The sequence below is a fragment of the Lepus europaeus genome, chromosome 18, assembly GCF_033115175.1.
Source record: "Lepus europaeus isolate LE1 chromosome 18, mLepTim1.pri, whole genome shotgun sequence".
NCBI lineage: Eukaryota > Metazoa > Chordata > Mammalia > Lagomorpha > Leporidae > Lepus > Lepus europaeus.
In genome coordinates, this window is record NC_084844.1 from 61,770,053 (window position 1) to 61,792,765 (window position 22,713).

Genomic DNA, 22,713 nt, shown 5'->3' on the forward strand with positions numbered 1-22,713 from the left:
CTTTTGGGGGCCAGCCCTGTGGCGCAGCAGGTTAAGCTGCCGCCTGCGATACAGGCATCCCAGGTGGACGCGGGTTCGAGCCCCGGCTGCTCCACTTCGGATCCAGCCCCCGGCCCACGAGCCCTTGGGAATTGTAGGCACCTCCCTCCCGCTCCCCTTGGCCCGCGCGCTCTGCACACCCAAGGACGTCCGCGCGGGTGGGCGCCCGCACACTCTGGCGGGAGGGGGGAGGAGGAGGAGGAGCGGCGGCGGCGGCTCGGCCTGGGCCCCGGGCACCGTCCCTGCGAGCGCGCGCGGACTACATTTCCCAGCCGCCCCCGCGGGTCCGCGCAGGACTACATTTCCCAGCCGCCTCCGCGAGCGCACGCCCGGACTACATTTCCCGCCGGCGCCCGCCCCGCCCAGGCCGCCGCGCCGGCGCCGGCGAGCCGAGTGTCTCCAAGATGGCCGCCTGGGGAAGGAGGCGTCTCGGCCCGGGCAGCAGCGGCGGCAGCGCCCGAGAGAGGTGAGGCGCGGGGCTCGGCGCTGGCGGGGCGCGCTCGGCGCGGGGGTGCGGGGGCCGCGGCGGGCCTCCCGGGACGCGGGGATGGCGCTGCTCAGCCCTCACCCCGCGCCGGGGCTCGCGCGCGCCCGGGCTCGCGGCGGTGGGAGCCGCCGGGCCGCGGCGGTCTGGGCCGCGCGCGAGGGCCCGGAGGGAGAGGCGACGGCCGGGGCCGCACGGGGCCCTAGGGACCCGCAGGGCCGCCGGCGGGCAGGGGGCGGCGCAGAGGTCGCGCCCCGCCTGGCCGACGCACGTGGCGAGAAGGGGGCCCGGGGGGCGGCCAGGGCGGCGCGGTCTCCGCGGGACCCTCGCCGGGCCGGGGCGCGGGGCCCGGGCCGCAGCTGCTCGCCCGCCGGCCGGCCGGCCTTGCGACTTGGCGGGCGCGCCGCGGAAGTCCTCTGACGTGACCTCTGCGGGACAATGAATGGTGCGTGGGTCGGGGGCCGCGGGCGTGCGTGTGCCGGGAGCGCCGAGCAGCCGGGGTCGCGGAAGCCGAGGCGGGCGGTGGGAGGCGGGCGGGGGTGCACGCGCGCGTGAGAGTCGGCGGAGCCGCCTGGGCTGCAGGCTGGGACAGCAAAGTTTCCATCTTGCCTTTTATTTTTTTTAATTCCCCCGAGTGAGGCTTAAGCGGAAAAGGCGCCCTCTCTGTGCGTGATCGCTTGGTTGGGGGGCCGGGCCCGGGCCGCGTTGGGACCCCCAGCACCCCGCCGTCTGCCTGGGAGACGCAGGGGCCGGCAGGTGAACAGAGGATTTTTTTCTGTGTTGTGGCTACTTCCGATCGGTGCACGGGCAGTTGAATTAAAGGACGCATTTGCTTAGGTGCAAACTTGTTAAGTCCGTGCGTAGCTTTTTTTTTTTTTTTTCCATACTAAGGCGTCTTCCGGGAACTTGTGGAAGATCCCAACCCCTCCGAGACGCGGACCTCGGGAGTTTTTTGCATGGAAACGAGGAGTAGGGCCGACTTTGCTGTGTGTCTCCGTGGGCCGAGGTTACGGCCTGGGTTTCCAGGCGTTCATGCAAACGTTCCTCTCGGAGTGGCAGGAAGTAGTCTGTTTATAAAACTCGGGATCAGGCAGGGGGGAGGGGCCGGAAGGGCCCACGAGGATGCCCCAGCCGTGGAGGTTAAGCTGTGTGCGTCTAAGACAGTCCCAGCGTGGTTTTCCCATTGGCCTGAACTAGGGGCTCACTGGGCGGGGAGCTGCCCTCCGGCAGCCACGGGGCCTTGTCCAGCCGAGGAGGCCACGGGGGCCGTACGCGGGCACTGGGGACTGGCTGGATGCAGGCTTGGGCAGGTGCGCGCGGCGTGTGGCTCCTCACCTGGCTCCCCGGCAGCGACCTCTGGCCTGGAGCTGTAGGCTTCTGCTCACACACTCGGGCCTTCTGGTTCTGCTACTTGGGTATCGCTGTCTGCCCTCCTTCCAGGTCCGTGGTGTGGCCGGAGAGCGCCCCCTCCAGGCCGTGAGGCCCCCGCCGGGTGTTCTTGGAGGTGTCCTCTGGGGTCCTGCGAGTGCGGACACTGGGTGGGGATATGGGGCAGAGCCTTGCCTGGTGCTAACGGGAGGCCACCCCTACCCCGCCGAGTCCCCCGACTATCCGCTCTCCGAAATGCCTTTGCCCGGGGTCCCAGCCGGGTGGGCTCAGATCTCAGCTGCACACACCTGGCCGGCGGGTGCTATGCAGAGCGGCTCTGTGGGCGCACTTGCCAGGTTGGCCTGTGCCCCGGACTCTGTGCCCGGTGCCAGTGTCCCCACGTGTTGCTGTCCTGAGACGCCTCTGGGCAAGCCGGGAACAAATGCCTGGACTCACAGCAGTTCAGGCGCTGCTAGCCAGGTGCCCGGGAGAAGTCCCCGAGGTGGGCTCTCGCGGCGGGTGGCCAGCCCCACGGGACAGAGCTGGCCCAGGAACAGGAGGGGCTCCGAGGCCCGCTGCTGGCTGCCTCCATGTTGACTTTTCTCTCCACTCCGTTAAATCCAGGGACCCAGCAGTGTCTGCAATGAAGAACAGCAGACTCTGAGCTGTAGCCCGAGTTCTTGCCCAAGGCGCAGCCCGCTGGCGGCGGTGAGCACGCCAGACAGATTGCCATTGGTCCCGCCGGCGTCGCTGAGGCACGCGTGCCCACCTAGGAAAGCCCAGCGCAGGTATCTGTGTGTTCTGCCACCTGCGTGCCGCCGAGCAGTCCCCGCGGGTGTGCTCCCGGGGCGCCCGGGTTCCCGGGGTCGGTGGCCTTCTGTGCCATCCGCCTCTCTGGTCCGTGCAGCATCCCAGTGGGAAGCCCGCGGGTCACCTGCCTGCCTTCCTGTGCCGTGCCATGCCGTGGTGCCCCCAGGACCTCGTCCTCCTCTTGGGTTCCAGTGGATGAGGTCTCAGGTGGTCGTGGTGGGGTGGGTGCCTGGTGCTCCCTGCTGACCCCAGGGCCCGGGAGCCTCCAGTGTGGTGGAGTCAAGTTCTAGGGCGACAGCCACCCCCTTCCTGATCCCGTGCTTTCCTTTCGGAGCTGAGAGCCCTTAGAGTCTGGGGGCTTTAATTTTCCCCGAAAGACCCGGGATGCCGTGGGGAATGGTTTCCTTCCCCTGGTCAGGCTGAGATGAGCGAGCACAGGATTTACACCCAGGGCCACCATGGGGCAGAGGTTCAGCTCTCCTGGCTGGGGAAGGGTGGGGGCTCCCGGGCCTCCCACCTGGGTGTAGGGGTCCAAGCCCCTGGGCCATCTTCCACTGCTTTCCCAGGTTTGTTAGGGACTGGAACCAGTGCTCACATGGGATCGAGCGCTGCAGGCTATGGCTCTCACCCGCTGAGCCACAGCGCCAGCCCTGGGCTGGGCTCGGGTGGGATGAGTTTCTGATCTCCCCGATTTGCCCAGGCACTCTGGGTCCAGCCACGTGGAGCCTGCTGCCCTTCTGAGCCGCTGTCCAGGAAGCCTCCGTGGGAGGTCTCCCGGGTCTTCCCTGGTGCCAGCGGCATCTGAGCGTGGCATTGTTGGGAAAAGCCAGGAGCCATTCATGGTCCTGACAGCTGGGTGTGCCCGAGGACTGGGAGGGTTTCATCTGGTTTTAGCTCATTTAGGTGTGAACGGCCTGGGGGGCCTTGCACGGGGCGCTGCCTGGCCGCTGCCCCTGTGCCCCACACACCCGGGCAGGGGAGAGCCAGAGCGTTTGCCCTTGGTCACAGCCAAGTCGGTGGCTGAGAGGGGGCGTGGATCCAGGCCTCGCCCCTTACCTGCACTGCCTGCGCCGCCCTCAGCGCTGGGGGCTCTGACTGTGCTGCGCCAGCGCTCTGCTTTCCTCCCATTCCGCCCACGGTGGGGTTCCTGCCGGGGAGGTGTGCCCGGGTGGTAAAGCAGCAGCAGCTTGGCCCTCAGGCCCATCCTCTTGGTGGCCGCGGGTGCGTTTCTCCCCGGCCCTCCCAGCGGAAGCTTGGAGTGGAACTGGCTAGGGTCAGGCTCAGACCCCGTGCAGGGGCCCGGGGAGCACCATCCCCGTGTGGCCATCTCGTTCTCCGGCGGCGGTGGGGGGTCCAGCCCCTGCACTTGCACGCCGAGGGGGTGCCGGGTGAACCAGGCTTCTGTTTTTAAGAAGAGTGTACGATTGTTTTTATCATTGGAAAAGAAGTACCTGTTTATTTGGTTTTGGGGAAAATACAGAAAAGCAAGAAGAAAAAGAAAATGTAAGTCCCCCACGAGGCCTCTGTGTGGAGAAGCCAGCGTTGACCACCGTGTGGCTCCTGTGACACTCCGTCTTCTGGTCGCAGGTTCCTAAATGCACCGGAGCACATCCAGAGTTAGGGGTGGGTCTGGCCGCAGTGTGGGTGCCCGCGGGCCTCTGCCTCCTGCTGCTGTGCACCTGGGAGGTGGGTGGCGCTCAAGTCCTTGGGTCCCTGCCACCATGAGGGAGAGCCAGTGGCAGCTCCTGGCTCTGGGCTGGCCCTGCCCTGGCCATGGTAGGCGTTTGGGGAGTGAACTACTCGATGGAAAAACCTGTCTTCGCCTTCTGCTGCTCTGCCTCTCAGTGCATTTTAAAAGTAAAAGTTCATAAAGCTGGGCCAACACGTCCAGTGCTGACCTTGCGAGGGCCCGGGCTTCCCTCTGGAGGCGGTGAGAGGCGCTGTCTGCGCAGCTCTGACCCCGCGGGGCACTGGACTGTCCGCCTTAAAGGGGTGGTGGTTGTGGCCTGTGATGTCCACATTGATCAAACCATGCGGATCAGGGCAGGCCAGGATGCCACGGCGGAGGCCGTGGTTCCAGCTTCCTGCCCACGTGGCCCCTGGGAGGCCCACGTGGCCGGGTCCCTGCCACCCACCTGAAAGACCTGGATTCAATTCCTGGCTGCCAGCTTCGGCCCCAGCCCTGCCCTGGCCGCCTTAGGCATTTGGGGAGTAGTGAACCACGGATGGAAGTGTGCTTCCTGTCTCAAATAAGCACAAATCAAAAATACAAACGAGATAGCAAGGGGAGTCCCAGTGAGATTTACCACCGCCTGCCCATTGGAATGGCAGCTGTTAAACCAAGCAGCAAGTCGCCAGTGCCGGCGAGGCCGTGGAGCCCTGTGCAGAGTGGGGGGCTGCTGTGGACACGCCCAGCGGGGCGCGTCACCCACCTCCAAGCAGACACGCACCCCGCAGAGCCTCGAGCAGGAGGGCGGTTCTGGTGGGCGACGGCGAGGTGGGGAGTCTTGAGGACCGTGTGCTGGGTGAGATGAGAGCACGGTGGCTCTCCCCCGGGAGGTGCACAGGGCCTGGGAGCGGCTCCCTGACCTGTCGGAGTTCTGGAGATGGATCACAGGAGTGAGTCACTTCCGTGGTCAGGGTGGTACCTGTTATTATTTTTAATTTACCTGAAAGGCAGAGTGACAGGGAGAGACAAAAAGAGGAGAGAGCGAGCTTCCATCTGCTGGTTCACTCCCCCAGATGGCTGCACCCCAGCGCTGGGCCAGGCCAAAGCCAGGGGCCTGGAGCTCAGAGCTGGTCTCCTACGTTGAGTGGCAGGGCCCCAAGCAGCTGAGCGTCTCCGCTGCTTCCCTGGTACACCAGCAGGGAAAGGAGCCGCCGGGAGTCCCAGTGCTCACACATGGGATGGCAGTGATGGGAGCTGCGGCTTAACCTGTACCCAGTGCCAGCGCAGGTGGTAGATTTACTACCTATCTCACCACAGTTCAGGTAGGGAATGAGCATTGGGGGGTGTAGAGGGTAAAGCCGGCATCCCATGTGGGCGCCAGTTTCAGTCCCGGCTGCTCCTCTTCTGATCCAGCTCTCTGCTGTGGCCTGGGAAAGCAGAAGATGGTCCAGTCCTTGGGCCCCTGCACCCGTGTGGGAAACCCGGAAGAAGCTCCTGGCTTTGGATCCTGATGCATCTGGGAAAGCAGTGGAAGATGGCCCAAGTGCTGGGGCCCCCGAAGCTCCAGTCTGGCCCAGCTCTAGCCAGTGTGGCCATCTGGGGAGAGAACAGGTGGATGGAAGATCTCTCTGCCTCCCTTTCTTTCTCTCAGTAACTGCCTTTCAAATAAACAAAGTCAATCTTTATATATAAAGAAAGAAGAAGGAAATCAGTGTTGCCTTGGTCCACACAGCAAGCCAGGCACAGACCGTCTCACCCCTCAGCTGTCTGGGATGGTGACCCCCAGTGTCAGGCTCCCAGGGCCATGAGCTGTGGAGGTGTGGTACCACTGAGGCATGCCTGGGGCTCTCTTCCCACCAGCTCTCAACACGAACAGGGAGAGCAGCCCGGTGCAGCTGGACTGCAGGCCTGGGGCTGGGCACCTGGCCTCACAGGGACACGGAGGCTGTCCTGTGGGGCCTTAGGGGACCGTCAGCAGCCCCAGGGCCCACGCCCTGCCCTGCCCTGCTGGAGAGCTGAGGGTGGAGGCAGCGTGGGGCAGAGTGATGCCAGGCTGAAACGGATCCAAGTCGGGTGGGGGCTTTCCTTTCCGAGCCACGCAGCTCCCTACCTGGTGATAGTGAGGCCTTCCGTCTGTTTTCAGCTGGCACACTGTAGACATGGGGTCTTGGCTTTCCCAGCACTACTTCATTCATTGATTATGTATTTGAAAGGCGGGGTGATGAGGGAAAAAGATCTTACACCCACTGACTCACTCCCCACATGGCTGCAACAGATAAGGTTGGGCCAGGTCAAAGCCAGGAGCCTGGGACTCCTTCTGGGTCTCCCCCGGGAGTAGCAGGGAGCTGGATTGGAAGTGGAGCTGCTGGGACTCGAACCAGTGCTCCGATGTGGGATGTCAGCATCACAGGCAGTGGCTTAACCCACAGTGCCACAATGTGGGGCCAGTGCTGTGGCATAGCGGGCAAAGCTGCTGCCTACAGTGCCAGCATCCCAGATGGGCGCTGGTTTGAGTCCTGGCTGCTCTGCTTCTGATCCAGCTCTCTGCCATGGCCTGGGAAAGCAGTGGAAGGTGGCCCAAGGCCCCTGCACCCACGTGGGAGACCCAGAAGAAGCTCCTGGCTTTGGATCAGCACAGCTGCAGCCATCGTGGCCATCTGGGGAGTGAACTGGCAGATGGAAGACCTCTCTCTCTCTCTCTCTCTCTAATTCTGCCTTTCAAATAAGTAAATAAATCTTAAAAAAAAAAAAAAACAGGCACTTTTTATACTATTTAAACATATCTGTGAGGCACAGAAACAGAAAGCGAGAGCTCGGAGCCTCTGCTTCCCTCCCCAGGTGCCTGTGGCAGCGTCTGTGGTTGGAGTCAGTGCTAGGAATTCAGTCCGGGTCTCCCCTGTGGGTGGCAGGAGCTGGGCGCCGCGGTGCTGAACGGAGCCGGGCGGTGCTGTAGGCACTTGCCCTGCACCTGGCTCCCTCGCTGGTCCCCTCTCAAGACCAAGCAGGGGCCACTGGCTCTGGGACTGGGTGGTGCCGCTCCCCTGCCCCCGCAGGCCGGGCAGGTGCACAGCGCCCTAGGCGACCTCACAGGCTGTTTCTGGCTGTAGGTCACCTTTCAGCCAGAAACGGGAGCACGCGTGGGTAGTAGGTGCCAAGCAGCTGGGGCTCTGACAGGGATCCCCCTGCTTCGTGCCTGTCCTGGTTTGAACCTTGCCGCCCTCCTTGCTGTGTACCCTGGAAATTGGCTCGACTTCAGAGTGGGTGCTGTCAGCTTCCAGGGCTGGGCCATCACTCGTATTTGAGTGTCCTGGGGGCAGGCACCGGGGAGTCCCCTCTGGGAGCGTGGACTCCTGCCCCACGCTCGTGTCCGTGGGTGGCGGTGGGATGACATGGACAGGAAGCCGCCCTCACTGGCAGGTGGCTGTGTGCACGGTCTGCCCCCTGCTCTGCAGCCCTCGGAGTGGAGTTCCCCGACGATGCAGCAGGACCCAGGAGGGACACCCCTTGTCCCAGGCGGGCTCTCCCCGCAGCGGGCACGGATGCAGGACGCCAGGCAGCACCCCTGCTATCCCCTGGGGAACGGGTCTCGCCCCAGAGCAGACAGCTTCGTTAGCACCCGTGCTGTGATGGGGGCTCCACCTCGGCACTGCTGAACTACAGGCACTTTCCCTGGGGAGTCGCCTTGCCCAGGGGCTCCTCCCGGAAGTGGAGTCCCCGCCCTCTGCACTGGGGGCCCGCCTCTTGGGTCTGCAGGAAGTAGCTTCCGGTGCGAGCCCTGTTGGAGTGGCGTGGAAGGAGTCTGGCAGGGGCGGGAACTTTTTTTCTGCTGAGGGCTGCTTGGATATTTATATCACCCTGCCGGACAAAGCCATCAACCTAAAAGTGACCCACTGTAGGCTGCCTGCGCTGGTGCACACCAGGCGATCTCACAGGGCTTGAGGCCCTTGGGCTGGACCGTCCCACCCCGGCTCCGGGCGGTAATATTGAGTTAGAAAACGTAGTCTGGCCCTATTGGCCTTGGATAGAGAAGGCTTCCTGGGCTGGCACTGTGGCACAGCAGGTTAAATTGCTGCCTGCAGTGCTGGCATCCCATTTGGGTACCAACTTGAGTCCAGCTGCTGTGCTTCCCATCCGGCTCCCTGCCAGTGCGCCTGAGAAAGCAGAGGAACATGGCCCGAGTACTGGGACCCTGCACCCGCCTGGGGAACCTGGGAGAAGCTCCTGGCTTTGGCCTGGCCCAGCCCTGGCCATTGTGGCCATCTAGGGAGTGAACCAGTGGATGGAAGACCTTTGTCTCTCACTTTCTCTGTAACTCTGCCTTTCTAATAATGATAATAAAAATAAAAATTTTTTTTAAAGATTTATTTATTTATTTGAAAGTCAAGAGTTACACAGAAGAAGAGGCAGAGAGAGAGGTCTTCCATCTGCTGGTTCACTCTCAGTTGGCCCCAATGGCTGGAACTGCGCCGATCCATCCTTCTTCCAGGTCTCCCACGTGGGTGCAGGGGCCCAAGCACTTGGGCCATCCTCCACTGCTTTCCCAGACCACAGCAGAGAGCTGGATGGGAAGTGGAGCAGCCGGGACTCGAGCTGGTGCCCATATGGGATGCGGGCACCTCAGGCAACGGCTTTACCCGCTATGCCACAGCACCGACCCCTAAAAAACTTTTAAAAAATGGCTTCCTGTCAGGAAAGCAGATCGCTTAAAACAAGAAGAAATAGGAGCGTGTGTGGATCCCAACATTTTTTGTGCCCAAATCTCCATTTTAAAGACTTGTTTGAAAGGAAGATCTACCAAAAGAAACGTCTTCCATCCACGGTTCCCTCCCCAAGTGGCCATGACAGTTGGGACTGAGCCAGGAGCTCCATCCTGGTGTCCCGCGTGGGTGGCCGGGACCAAGGCAGCTGGGCCATCATCTGGTGCAGTACAGGGAGCTGGACCGGAAGCAGACTGGCGCCGTGCTATGGGATGCAGGTGTTAGGAGTGGAGGCCTAACCCACAGGCCACAGCCCCCGCCTCCCACATCCCCCCAGGCTGTCACCAGTGCCGTTGCCCGTTGTGCTGCTGGTGGCCTGCAGCTTCACACCACCCTGGGCAGGCGGAACAGGCCAGGGAAATACGGCACTGCGTTCAGGCCTGGACCCAGAGCCGCTAAATGCCAGGCTACAGGGCCGCGGAGCCGAGCGCTCACGCGGTTCTGGAAACCTCTCTTGCCAGCGGGGGCTGTGCCCATGTCGGGGGCCAGTCAGTCCTGCGAGAGGCGCTCCGGTGACCTTCCCCCAAGGGCTGAGTGAGGCCTGGCTCTGAAGGCCTGTGGGGCCAGATGGCTTGGAGTTTGGTTACCCAAGGCGGAGCCGGCCCTCCCCCTCTCCTCTGTGTGTCTGTGTTGGGGGCTTCCAACGCTCCTCCCCCCTGCAGGTGGCCTGTTGCCGCTCCTCCCCCCGTGTGGTCTTCTGGGATGCCGCCGCCTCTTAGGTGGCCGTTGTATTTTCTCAGAACAGGGTCTGGCCGGGTGACCCTGTGGACGGAGACCTCGGCACCGCTGCCGCCCCTTGCCCTGGGCGTCCCAGGAGCCGGGGGCTCCAAGCCTTTCAGTCTGACTGACCCTCTGCCCTCTCTCCCCCCCAGGGTGAGCCTGTCGGCCACCGACTGCTACATCGTGCACGAGATCTACAATGGGGAGAACGCACAGGACCAGTTTGAGTACGAGCTGGAGCAGGCCCTGGAGGCCCAGTACAAGTATATCGTGATTGAGCCCACGCGCATCGGCGACGAGACGGCGCGCTGGATCACCGTGGGCAACTGCCTGCACAAGACGGCCGTGCTGGCGGGCACTGCGTGCCTCTGCACGCCCTGGGCGCTGCCGCTGGATTACTCGCACTACATCTCCCTGCCTGCCGGCGTGCTGAGCCTGGCCTGCTGCACGCTCTACGGCATCTCGTGGCAGTTCGACCCGTGCTGCAAGTACCAGGTGGAGTACGACGCCTACAAACTGTCGCGCCTGCCGCTGCACACGCTCACCTCGTCCACGCCCGTGGTGCTGGTGCGCAAGGACGACCTGCACAGGAAGAGACTGCACAACACGGTGGCCCTGGCCGCCCTGGTGTACTGTGTAAAGAAGGTCTACGAGCTCTGCGCCGTATGACTGCGGCCCCGCGCGGCAGTGCGGCCTGCCGACATGTGCGGTTCATAGATCATGGGTGTGCCAAGGGGTTTTCAGCTCGTTACACTAAGAGGCGGCTTCCCGCGGCCGGGAAGGGCCGAGGCCGCGTGGGGTGCGGTGGCGGCGCTGGCGGGGGTGCGCGCTTGGGGGGGCTTCATGTGAGCTGTTAAACTGCACCATCCAGAGCCAACCAGAAGCTGCTGACCATTAAAATGATGACAATTTCAGCGCCCGCTCTTCTCCTTCCCTGATTGGCTGCTGTGGCAGGGGTCCCCGGGCTGGTCCTGGCGCAGGGGGAGCCCGGGACCCTCCTGCAGGGGGTGGGGCTGGCGAGGAGCACACGGGAAGTCGGCTCTGGGACCTCCGGCTTTGGGTCGGTGGGCCCGCCCTGCCTTATTCCCCCACCTCCACTCCTCAGGCCTGCCTCGGCCGGGACAGCCAGGGGTCCCCTGCATCTGACACCAGTCCAGAAGGGGGGCACAGCCTGGGGGCGGGGCTTTCGGGGCCCAGGGAGGCAATCAGAGCGCCTGCCTGGGCCACACAGGGTCAGCTGTGAGAGCGGTGGCTTTAGCCCCCCGGCCGGGCGGGAATGACAAGCATACCCCCCAAACAGAAACCGGGTGCAAAGGGCAGGGGCTCTGTGGGTACAGGGAGCCAGGTCCGGGGGGGCTGTCACTTCCTGGGCCTGTGCTGTGGCAGCTGCTGCAGGGACAGCGTGCAGTCACCCCAAGGCCTCGTTCCCGCGGCCCTCCCGTGTGGGACCACGACCCGGGGAGATCAGGCCATCCTCGAGGTAAATCGGCCTGGTCTCTGTGGTGGTGGTGTTTTTAGTTGACTTCTTTTTTGAGAACAAGCTCCTGTCTGCTCCGTGATACCCACAATAGCTGGGACTGGGCTGGGCCAAAACTGGGAGGGAGACCAAGAACACTACGGGGGCCTCCCTGGAGCCTCCCGGACCGCAGTCTGCGCTGGCAGGAAACTCGACACCCCCAGGCCCGAGGAGCAAAATGCAGAGCATCTCCGAGCAGTGGGACACGTGGGGGCCCTGACACACCCCGTGCTTTGTGGAACCGGAGCGGAGCTGCGGGACTGCCCCTGATGGCACATGGTCGTGCGGCAAGGCCAAGCACAGAGCCAAGAGCTGCTGCGAGTGGAAGCCGGATCGGGCCCCGAGAAAGGGCCCTGCACACCCACACCCGCGCTTCCTTCGCCAAGGGTGCCCTGCCCTGGGGCGAGGTGGCTTCAGTTCAGAGCAGTGTGGACTCCAGGGCCCACGGGCCCACAGGCCTCAGCCTCTGACCCGGGAGGAGCAGGCCCTGGGCCTGCAGACAGCTGCATGGAGCTTGGAGTGACTGCTCAGTTCGCACCGTGTCGTTTCCTATGTGTGTCACTGGTCATAAAGTAGGTTTTACAGAGTGGATTGGGTTTTTTAAAATGTTAGGTAAATGAACCTCCCACGGTGCTGGGGTGTGGGCTGAAGGAGCCCCGAGTGCCGCCTGTCACGGGGTTCCCAAACCAGACACTCATGGAGAGACGGCCAGGCCCCGGGTGGCATCGCGCCGTCACTGCTGCGCCCCGGGCGTCCTGCTGACCCAGGCTGAGCTCTAGAGCGGCGGCTGCGGAAGGCTGAGCTGAGGCCCATCCTGTGTGCACCTGCTTCTCATGTCACCTGTCGCAGGCCGGGCAGGCGTGGGGCCTAGGGCTTAGGATGCCTGCGTCCTGCGTCCGAGTGCCTGGGTTCGAGCCCTGGACTGATGCAGACCCGGAGGGGCAGCCGTGATGGTTGAGGTGCTTGGGTGCCTGCCACCCACGTACGTGGCAGGTCCAGGTGGAGCTTTATCAGACAGAAGACGCGAGCCCAGCCGGGCCAGAGTTGGGACTCGGTGCAAGGTGTCCACACTGGGAGGATTTTATTCCAATTTTGGGAAGTGTACAGTGGGCTGCTCCCTCAACTTGAGAAGTGAGGCTGGCTCAGGGAGCCCCCACGAGGCAGCAGAGCGGAAGCAGGCCAACCACTGAAGGCCGCCCTGCGCCAGGGGCCCGGGCCCTGCCCCTCAGCCGGCTCGCTGGGCCGTGCAGCCTCCTGCGCCCCCTGTCGGCCGCTGTCGCCCAGTGCGCTCATCCGCCGTCCAGGGGCTGTGCTGAGAGCGGGTGGGGGGATGGGGGTTCCTTTTAGGTGTGGCCTGCGCCCCAGCAGTCGGCATGGACTTCCAGGAGCTGGCGGGACTGGAATTCAGAGACGCGAGCTTCTTCCAGGCCTGGATTACTGGGGGTCTGGCTGTTTATTGCGTGTTTTTTATCTCTGACCTTTGCCCCTCACCCCTGGGGAGGCAGGAGGGGCACATCCTTGACCCCCACCCCCAGAGGCAGCCGAGGTGGCCCTAGGAGTCCTTGGCCTTGCGCTCCTTCCTGGCTCTGGAGGCCATGAGCCGGAAGAAGAGCCCGGGCGCCAGAGTGCGCAGGTAGATGCCCAGGGACGGCTGCAGGTCGGCCAGCACCACGTCCTTCTGCTTCCTCCCCACGGCGGCCAGCACGGCCCGTGCCACTTCGGCGGGGCTGCGGCCCTGGGCTGTGTTCTGGTCCATGGCTGAGGTAAACACAACACAAACGTGAGGCCTTGGGCAGCACAGGCCCCTCCCCTGCTGACTCGGCGCTCTGGGGAGATGCAGGGTCCAGGACGATGGGACCCTGGTCACTGCCTGGTGGTCTGGGGCAGAGGCAGAGGCCGCCCGAGCACACTCTCCAAGCAAGCCCCCAGCCCTGTCTGAGGAGGGGCTTCCTGACCTCTGACCTCTGACGACCCGAAAAACCTGTGGCATGGTGGCTTGGCTCCGAGGGCACTACCAGCTCACAGCCAGGAAGGCCCAGCTGTGCCAGTTGCTGAGGACCACGGGGAAGCCGTCCGGGGTTCTGGGGGGGGACCCAGGGTTCCAGGAGACCCCGGGAGGGCCGAGCAGCTGTTCTCAATGAGGCAGGCACTGGGGGGCTGCGCTGGAGGGGAAGGGCAGCTCGGGCCAGCGGCCCCAGCGCTTGGGACCAGAGGGAGACCCTGAAGCGGGTCACTGGTCACGCACACTGCACGGGCTGACTGCCTTAGCCCCGGGACCCGGGCACGGGTCGGCTGGGATGGAGAGGAGTCCCCCGTCCCTGCGGCGTATCTCCTATGACAGTGTATTCCACATAAAAGTGACCAGGGATTCCCGGAGGCCAGCGCGCCCTCTGCGGCCCAGCGCGGCAGCGTGAGGAGGAGCCGGGCGGGCCTCACCTCCGTATCGGGAGCCGTCGGCCGTGACGGCGTTGACGGACAGGTTGGTGTGGATGTAGCCGGGGCTGATGACCGTCACGTCGATCTCATCCTGCTCCACCTCGGCGCGCAGGCAGTCGAAGAAGGCCTGGGTCGCGTGCTTGGAGGCCGCGTCTGCGGGGCAGGTGGGGCGGTGGGTGCCCTGCCCGGCGGGGGCTGCCGCCCATCCACCCCGCCCACCCCTCACGCCTATCCGTTCTCTCACTTGCTCACTCTCACGCATGCGCACACTCGCCCGGGTGGGGCGGGAGGGGGGTGCTGTGCTTATGACACACGTGCCAATCAGTGCCGATCAGCCAGGACCTGGGGAGGCTGCAGGGGCGGCTCAAGTAATGGGGTTCCTGCAGCCCACGTGTGAGACAGGGATTGAGTTACAGGCTCCTGGGTCTGGCCTCAGCTGCCGGGACATTTGGGGAGTGAACTAGCAATTTGGAGCTCTCTCTTCCTGCCTTTCAAATCAATTAAAAAAACAAAAAACAAAAAACAAAAAACCACCCTACACTCGGTGTACCTGCCACTGTGTAACGAAGTCACATCCTTAACCGCGGCAGGGCCACGGCCCCGGTGCCAACACGCACCCTGCCGCGCCGGTGCGCCCCGTCATTCTGTGTTTTAGTCCGTGCAGGAAAACCTGGTGGCACGTGCTGCCCAGCAGCAAAACCAAGTCCACGCCCGCCCCCCCCCCCAGCTGCACTCACCACGGGTGGGGGCAGACCATGCCAGCAGCTAGGGGAGCCTCTAACTCACCCCTGTCCTGACCCAGCCCACCCGGCCGTGGCTGGGGGCTTGGTCCCGAGATGGCCCCTGCCCCCCAAGGTGGACGGCAGTCACAAGGCCCCAGGTTTTCACCCGTGGATTGCCAGGACCCCACCTCATGTCCACACCTGTGGCCCAGGGAGCTGGGGGAGGTGCGTTTCCGCGGGCCGTGGAAGCTGCGTGGGCGAGAGACTGCAGGGCTGTGCGGCCGCCCTGCCCTCCCCCCGGGGCGCCTCCTCCAGGACCCGCCGGGTCCAACTGGGTGGAAGCAAGGAACGCCCATTCTCTGGGGCTTCTGGGGAGCCGCACTGGCCACACAGCCACAACTGATGCACCACCGGCCACTCGGCTCCACTTCCTCCTCCTGAGGCCCCGCCTTCTTGTCCCGCCCTGGTGCCTCCCAGCGACCACCCCCATGCCGCAGCCGCCCAGGGCCCCCCCAGCCAGAGTTTCAGGAGACAGAGAGGACGCACAGATCTCACGTCACAGCCCCAACGTGCTCAGCCGGCAGAGGGGCCGGTGGAGGTCCCATCCACCTGCTGGGGGGTGCGTGGGAGGAGCGCCCTGGCACCTGAAGCCCCGTGGGGAACGCCTCCTGGAAAGTGCCCACCCTGTGGCAGCTTTACGACCAGGAGTAAAGACAGCCTGGGGTGGGGGAGCAGTACTCACAGGCCGACCGGAAGGGGATGCCGATCCTGCCCTGGACGCTGCTGATGGCGACGACGTGGCCCTGCCGCCTCCTGAGCATGCCGGGCAGGAGTGCTGAGGAGAGAGGGCGCAGGCTGGGCCACCCCCGGGCCAGCCGGGGAGACCCGCGGGAGCCCCCTCCACTGCCCACAGATTCCCTCTGCCAGTGCCGGCCACAGGCCACCCAGGAGAGGAGCTGAGCCCGTCACTGCGGGGAGCACCTGGATCAGCCAGGTGCAGCAAACACCCAGGGTGATGGGGAAGATGGGGCCCGGCGGGGCTGAGCCAGGTGAGGGAGGCCAGGCCAGGCTCTCTTCCCTTCGGGCCGCAGACCAATACCTTTCGTCAGAGCAACCGGGCCGAAGTAGTTTGTCTCCATGACCCTCTTGTCCACGTCCAGCGTGGTGTCCTGGGCGGCCCCGCGGTAGCTGATGCCGGCATTGTTGATGAGGATGTCCACGTGGCCGAAGCACCGTGTGATCTCAGTGGCTGCTGTGGCTACGGCCCCGGGGTCTGTGAGGTCGAAGGTCACCGTGTGAGGCTTGTGCGTCTGCACCTGGTCAAATGCCACAGACACCAGACACACCTCAGGGACCAGCCACGTGAACCACGTGTTCCTGCTTAGGGACCCGCCTGCCTGCAGCAACCCTCTTGCCAAAGGGCTGCGGCCCGGGGCTGCTTCCCGGGGCTGCTTCCCGGCGGGACACTCGACCGGCGTGGGAGCCTCAGACTGTAATCTAGGGGCCACTCCTGCCCCGCCCAGCCGGGGGGTCAGGCACAGGCCAGGGTCAGGCCTGACACTCTGCCTGCCCACCCCTCTTGGGCAGCCATGGCATTCAGCGGAGTGCTGGCCGCGGGTGCTGGCCGGCCCAGGTTAGGTCACTCGGGTTCACCTGCTTGTGAAATGTTCTTTATACGCCTCCCCACCTCCCACCCCCCGCACCAGGCAGGCGACCCAGCAGCAGGCACAGACCAGCCCCGTGGCTGTGCAGGTTGCTGGAAAAATGAGTCACTGTGCAAGCTCACTTTGAGGGCTTCCCCACAGGAGCGAGGGGGGAGCAACCAGCGAGACGAGTCGGGGTGAGGGCAGAGGTGGCGCAGGAGCCCAGCCTGACTCTCCAAGTGTCTGCTGGGTCTCTGGGGTCTGCAGCTGCCAGCGCGGGGGGCGAGGAGGGCTTCTGTTCCCCAGGTTGAGACTTGGGGAGGTGGAGAAGGGAGCTCTGTGGGGGAGCGAAGGCCTCCTGGGGATAACCTGGGCCCAGGACGGCCGATCTGTTCCCCCATCAGGAGGCAGAGGGGGGACTACACATTCAGACCCAACAGGGAGCCAGCCTGAAGCTGGCTGGAGCTGGCCCCTCCCGGCACCCTGCTCAGACCCCATCAGGAAGACAAGCCTTGGGGCTGGAGAGCAGTACCAGCCAGGCGGGCAGGGGTCGCTGTCCTGAAAGAAAGGGTCGGGGGCAGACCCGGACACTGCTACTGGGTGTGTTATCACACAGCCCTGCCGGTAGGCTGTGGTTAGTTTCAGCTTGGTGGGGCCATCTGGGCCCGGCAGCCGTCAGCCATGGGAAAGGCAGCCCATACTCTGGGGTGGCTGGAGGGGACCAGAGTGGGCAAGAAGGACCTTGACCTTGAGGTTCTGGGTCGGGGGCTCACCTGAGCCGCTCCGCTGGCTGAGGGGCAGCACAGAAGTACGTGAGCACTGTCTCAACCACCACCAGCCAAAGCAGCCTCGAGTAGGCTTCCCTTTTTTTTTTTTAAAGATTTATTTATTGCAGCCAGCACTGTGGTTAAGCCTCTGCCTGCCTTAATGTGAGCGCTGGTTCAAGTCCAGGCTGCTCCACTTCCCATCCAGCTCCCTGCTAATGCGCCTGGGAAAGCAGTAGAAGATGGCCCAAGTGCCTGGAGCCCTGCACCCGTGGGAGGCCCAGAAGAAGCTCCTGGCTCCTGGCTTCGGCTTTGCTCAGCCCTGGCCGTTGAGGCCACTTGGTGGAATGAACTAATGGATGCAAGACGCTCTGTCTGTATCTCTCTCCCTCTCTCTCTGTATTTCTGCCTTTTAAATGAAATAAATCAATAATTTATTAAAAAATATTTATTTATTTGATGGCCGGCGCCGCGGCTCACTAGGCTAATCCTCCGCCTTGCGGCGCCGGCACACCGGGTTCTAGTCCCGGTCGGGGCACCGATCCTGTCCCGGTTGCCCCTCTTCCAGGCCAGCTCTCTGCTATGGCCAGGGAGTGCAGTGGAGGATGGCCCAAGTCCTTGGGCCCTGCACCCACATGGGAGACCAGGAGAAGCACCTGGCTCCTGCCATCGGATCAGCGCGGTGCGCCGGCCGCAGCGCGCCTACCGCGGCGGCCATTGGAGGGTGAACCAACGGCAAAAGGAAGACCTTTCTCTCTCTCTCTCACTGTCCACTCTGCCTGTAAAAAAAAAAAAAAAAAAAAAAAAAAAATATTTATTTATTTGAAAGGCAGACTGGCACTAAGAGGGAGACAGGTCTTCTAGCTGCTAGTTCACTCCCCAGATGGCTGCCAGGAGCCAGGAACCCCATCAAGGTCTCCCATGTGAATGGGAGGAGCCCAAGTAGTTGGGCCAACAGCTGCTGCTTCCCACAGGCACATCTAGCAGAGAGCTGTATCGCAAGTGGGGCAGCCCGACTACAACCTGGCGCTCCAGCACGGAGGTGCCGAAATCACAAGCAGTGGCTCAACCCGCTACGCCTCATGGCAGCCCCAGTTCCAGTGCAGTTAAAGGTGCTCTACCCATCTGGGGGAGGCGTGCAAAAACGTAAATAAGCCTCTGGCAAACACGCCTGAGAAAGCCACGTGATGCACGCAACAGGCAAAGGCTTGGACACAACTGTGTCTTAGGTACTGCAGGTGAGGACGGGGCGAGGAGACTCGCGGATACACACAGCGAAGCCGTCGGGAGACAGAAATCAGAGACAACGCGGGGACTGAGCTCAGCGAGGGCAGAGCAGTCCTCACGTACAAGGGGACCCTCAGTGGGATTTTCATCAGAAACCTTGAAAGCCAAGGCCTGTGGAGTTGATATATTCAAAGTGCTAAGAACAAAAACAAACAGAAACACAAGAATGCTGTGTCTGGCACAGCTGTTTTTTCAAAAATGAAGGGAAAACTAAGATGTTCCCAGATACGGGAAGCGCTCAGGGCCTCTGGGCTCGGGACCGGAGGGAGTGGCGGCCACGCCCAGGAGGGCCACGGGGCTCCTGATGTTGGCTTAGGAGGCCACTATAAAGACAATGAGTAACAAACAGCTACAGCCTAAGGAGCAAACGGATTGCTGCGCTTACCGCAGAAAGAGCCTGGGAGGGCTGCACAGTCTGTATGCCACTGCAACTGATTGGTGTGCATTTCAATTAGTGTTGTAGCTGTGGGACGTTAGATTGTATTCCCAGGCGACCACGAAGAAAATACACGTGGGGAAATGAGAAGGGAATCAAAGCACTTCATACCAAAATAATTCAACCCAACGCAAAAGGGCGCAGTACAGGAAGAGTGAGGGGAGAGCTAGGAGGCGTGCGGGAGAGAGAAAATGGGCAGAACTCCCTCTCCGGTGATTCCGTGCATGGGAAGCAGGCTAACCTCTTCAAGCAAGAGACCGCCAGAACGGATCTTTTTAAGAGATGACCCACGGGGCCAGCGCTGTGGCGTAGTGGGTAGAGCCGCTGCCTGCAGTGCCAGCATCCCAGATGGGCACTGGTTCGTGTCCCAGCTGCCCCACTTCCCATCCAGCTCTCTGCTGTGGCCTGGGAGGGCAGTGGAGGATGGCCCAAGTCCCTGGGCCCTGCATCCGCATAGGAGACCAGGAGAGGCACCTGGCTCCTGGCTTCGGATCGGTGCAGCTCCGGCTGTTGTGGCCATCTAGGGAGTGGACCAGCGGGTGGAAGATCTCTCTCTCTCTGTCTCTCCCTCTCACTGTCTGTAACTCTACCTCTCAAATAAATAAATAAAATCTTAAAAAAAAAAAGAGTACAGCACCAACACTGACAGACGTAATCACAATGCAATAGAACAAAGAGCCTCAACAGACGCGACCAGCTGATTCTTTCCCAAGGCGCCAAGCAGATCCAGCAAGCACAGTCAGCCAGCAGTGCTGTCCAAGGTGGCACTGGACTCAGTCTCACACTGCCCAGTGCCACTGACTCCGCTGGGTCAGACGTGAGAGTGAAAACCCGCATAGGAGGAAACGTGGGGAGACCTACCTACCTGACACTGGACTTGGCGGCAAGTGTATGGATGTGACCAAAGGCACAGGCCAAAAAAACACCGATGAACTGGGTTTCACCCATCAAAAAAAACGATTTTTTTCAAAGGACAGAATGAGGAAAACTGAAAAAGACGATCTACTCGATGGGAGAGAAAGTATCTAAGGACTGGGAAGTCCAGAACACACAAAGAATGCCGCAACCCAGCAGTGACGACCACGTGACTATGAGAAGGGCAAGGGACCGGGACACCGCTCGAGATACACAAGTGCCCGGCACACACAGGAGAAGATGCCCAGCATCGCCTGCGACTCGGGAAACGCAGATCAGACTCATGGCGAGCTCTCGTGTCGTACCTCCCCGGATGGAGGCGTCCCAAGGGTTAGAGGAGGGCAGGCTGAAACCGGACTGCGGCACTGCCAGCGGTGGGGGGTGGAGAGACCTTCGGGCGATTCTGCCCCCAGGCGTCTGTCCCAGGTCAGTGACAGCAGAAACTCCAAGAGAGGATCCTCGTACCCACAGCGGCCTTCCTCACTGTGGTCAAAATGTGGAGACCATCCGGTGTCCACCGGTGGGCACAGCTAAGCAGAATGTGGCACGTACGCGTCGTGGAACGTGACCCAGCCTTAAAGAGGAAGGGGCCTCCGGCACAGGCTGTGGCCTGGAGACAAGCTGTGGACGTGGTGCCAAGTGAGGTGAGTCAGACAGGGAAACAAACGCACCTGGATACTGCGCAACTCCCTTCTCGGTGGGGCAGGCACCTGGGGGGTGGGCAAACTCACGGAGACACACGGTGAGAGGGAGGCTGCAGGGCTGTGGCGAAGTTTCAGATGCGGACAGTGGGTAATGCCACTCAGTGGGTAATGCACTTGGAAATGGTTGAAATGGCACATGGTATGTGTGCGACATAACTGTTTCACAACTGTGACAATTTGAAAAGGTCGCAGCCAAGTCCCACCATCACCTGCGCCCCCAAAGATGAGCCATCCGGGAGGAAGGAAGGGGAGGCTATCTCCGTGGGGGGACTTGCAGTTCTAGGAAGAGGGGTGCCAGCATATGACAACCCCATGACGGCGGCCCCCACACGGCCCAGGTGTGCACGTGCAGCCCACACCCACAAGAAACATGGCCCTGGGCTCACCTTGGTGGCATGAGAAGTGCTGAGTTCTTTGGTGAGCTCTTCCAGGGCCTCCACGTTCCGGCCACAGAGCACCAGCTTGGCACCAGCAGCGTGGAAGACTTTGGCACATTCTGAGGGAGGAAGAGAAAGAACCCTGACGGCCAAGGAAGGGCAAAGCCCTCTCCCCGGGGTGGGGCGGGCTCAGCCAGGCTTGCAGGACGCCTGGCTGATCCTTCATGCACTGGAGGACCTGCAGACCTCACGGAGCCACCGTTAGGGCCCGGCTGGTGATCGGCGTCCACAGGGCAAGGAGCAGGCAGGCGGAAGACAGCTAGGCTAAGTTCTGTGCTCAGAACTTTCCATCAACAGCCAGTCCTCTGGGCACCGTCCCATTTTCACAGCTGAGGAAGTCACGTAGGCCACAGGAGTGTTCTTGGGGACAGGCGGCAAAGCTACCCCACGTAGCTGGTAGGGGGCAGCCAGCCACCCTGGCGCCATGGTCTCCTAAAACCGTGCTGTAGCCCTATCTATGCTGTTCCCATGTTGCTCAAATCCAACCAGCACAGATTTGCTGGGGTACTTATATGGCTCAGCTTGGGAGTCCTGAAGCGTGAGGGCCCACTTTCCTGGGTGCTGCACCCGAGGGTCGGGGACCGATGATACTGGGCGGAAGTGGAGAGTCTCACAGCCTGGCTGGGCTTGGAGGGATGAGTTCAGGCAGCAAAATGACACAAGTGGAGGTCACAGGTTAATGCCTACAACAGCAAAGCACCCAGGGTGTCTTTGTGTAACAGGCTCACTGCTGCCGGGATGGCGGGGCCTGGGCGAGACACCAGGCTCCACCAAGCCCACTAGAAAGGACCTCAGCTAGGGCCATGGCAGGGAGGGGGTCTCTCACCCAGTATTCTCTTGGTTACCAGAAACAGAGCTCAACTCACACTGGGACACAGCAAAACGAGCACGAACCAGAGGGGCTAGGGGAAGTTCAAGAGCAAAGAGAAAGAGCTGATGGCTAAGGCTGGGGTGGCCAGAGCCGAGGCATAGGTGCCCGGCTCTCTCAAGTGCCGGCAGGTCTCGTCTCGCCATTGTTCCCTAGCCCGGCGGCTTCTCCAGGAATGGGACGTGTGGGCAGCCCTGGGTTCCCGTCGACACCACTGCCCTGCTGCCTGGGACAAGGGCCTTCATCTTGTCTCCTTCCAGCTCTGCTGCTGGAGTCCCAGGGGAGGCCTGCAGTCATCCTCTGGAGGCAGGGGTGAACCCTGAGAACTGGGGGCAGGGCAGAGGGAGACTCTCTCTCATCCTCCCACGGGTGTGTCCTGCCGAAAGCCTTGGCAGCCTGGAAACCTAGTGTTGTTTTTCGCAGATTTTATTTGAAAGTCAGAGTTGGAGAGCGGGAAGGAGAGACAGGGAGAGAATCTCCCATCGCTGGCTCACTCCCCAGATGGCTGCCAGTGCGGGGCTGAGCCGGAACCTGGAGCCAAGAGCTTCCTCCAGGTGTGCCACGTGGACATGGACAGTGGTTAATACCACTGAATTAGGCACTTGGAAATGGCTGAAACGGTACATGGTATGTGTGTGACATAACTATTTCACAACTGACAATTTGAAAAGGTCATGGCCAAGTCCCACCATCACCTGCACCCCCAAATATGAGCTATCCGGGAGGAAGAAAGGGGAGGCTCTCTCCAGGGTGGGGGGGACTTGCAGTGCTAGTAAGAGGGATGCCAGCATATAAGAACCCTGTGACGGCGCTCCCCGTACGGCCCAGGTATGCACCTGCACCCCACTCCCAAGCGCTTGGGCCATCTTCCCCTGCTTTTCCCAGGCCATTAGCAGGGAGCTGGATCAGAAGTGGAGCAGCTGGGACAAACAGGTGCCCAAATGGGATGCTGGCGCTGCAGGCGGCGGTAGTGGTGGTGGCTTAATCCCCTGAGCCACAGCGCCGGTCCCTGGAAACTTAGTTTTGAAAAGCTACAGAGCCCAGCGGTCAGTAGAACAGGCTGAGCTGGACCTCCCACATCCAAGCCAACTCCCAGTGCTACTGGCTGTGTGACCACGCTGTTACAGCCTGCTTCTCA

The 22,713-nt window shown here is 62.4% G+C and overlaps 2 protein-coding genes across 3 annotated transcripts in view; one reads left to right on the forward strand and one right to left on the reverse strand.

Annotated features, from left to right (window-relative positions):
• Positions 1–420: 420 nt before the first annotated feature.
• On the forward strand, positions 421–11,953 carry TMEM11 (transmembrane protein 11). Its single transcript, XM_062216660.1, has 2 exons — positions 421–505; positions 10,000–11,953. The coding sequence occupies exons 1-2, from the start codon at positions 444–446 to the stop codon at positions 10,514–10,516; spliced, it is 579 nt and encodes a 192-aa protein (XP_062072644.1). The 5' UTR covers positions 421–443; the 3' UTR covers positions 10,517–11,953.
• Positions 11,954–12,398: 445 nt separating this feature from the next.
• DHRS7B (dehydrogenase/reductase 7B) overlaps positions 12,399–22,713 on the reverse strand; it is a 39,552-nt gene continuing 29,237 nt past the window's right edge. Inside the window, exons 3-7 of one of the 2 annotated variants that reach the window (XM_062216646.1) lie at positions 20,657–20,766; positions 15,621–15,837; positions 15,264–15,356; positions 13,800–13,952; positions 12,399–13,121 (exon numbers count right to left, since the gene is read on the reverse strand). In XM_062216646.1, the coding sequence (XP_062072630.1) occupies positions 12,916–13,121; positions 13,800–13,952; positions 15,264–15,356; positions 15,621–15,837; positions 20,657–20,766 (779 nt within the window). In that variant the 3' untranslated portion in view covers positions 12,399–12,915. The remainder of the gene's footprint in view (positions 13,122–13,799; positions 13,953–15,263; positions 15,357–15,620; positions 15,838–20,656; positions 20,767–22,713) is intronic. The other variant, XM_062216645.1, reaches the window with a different exon arrangement.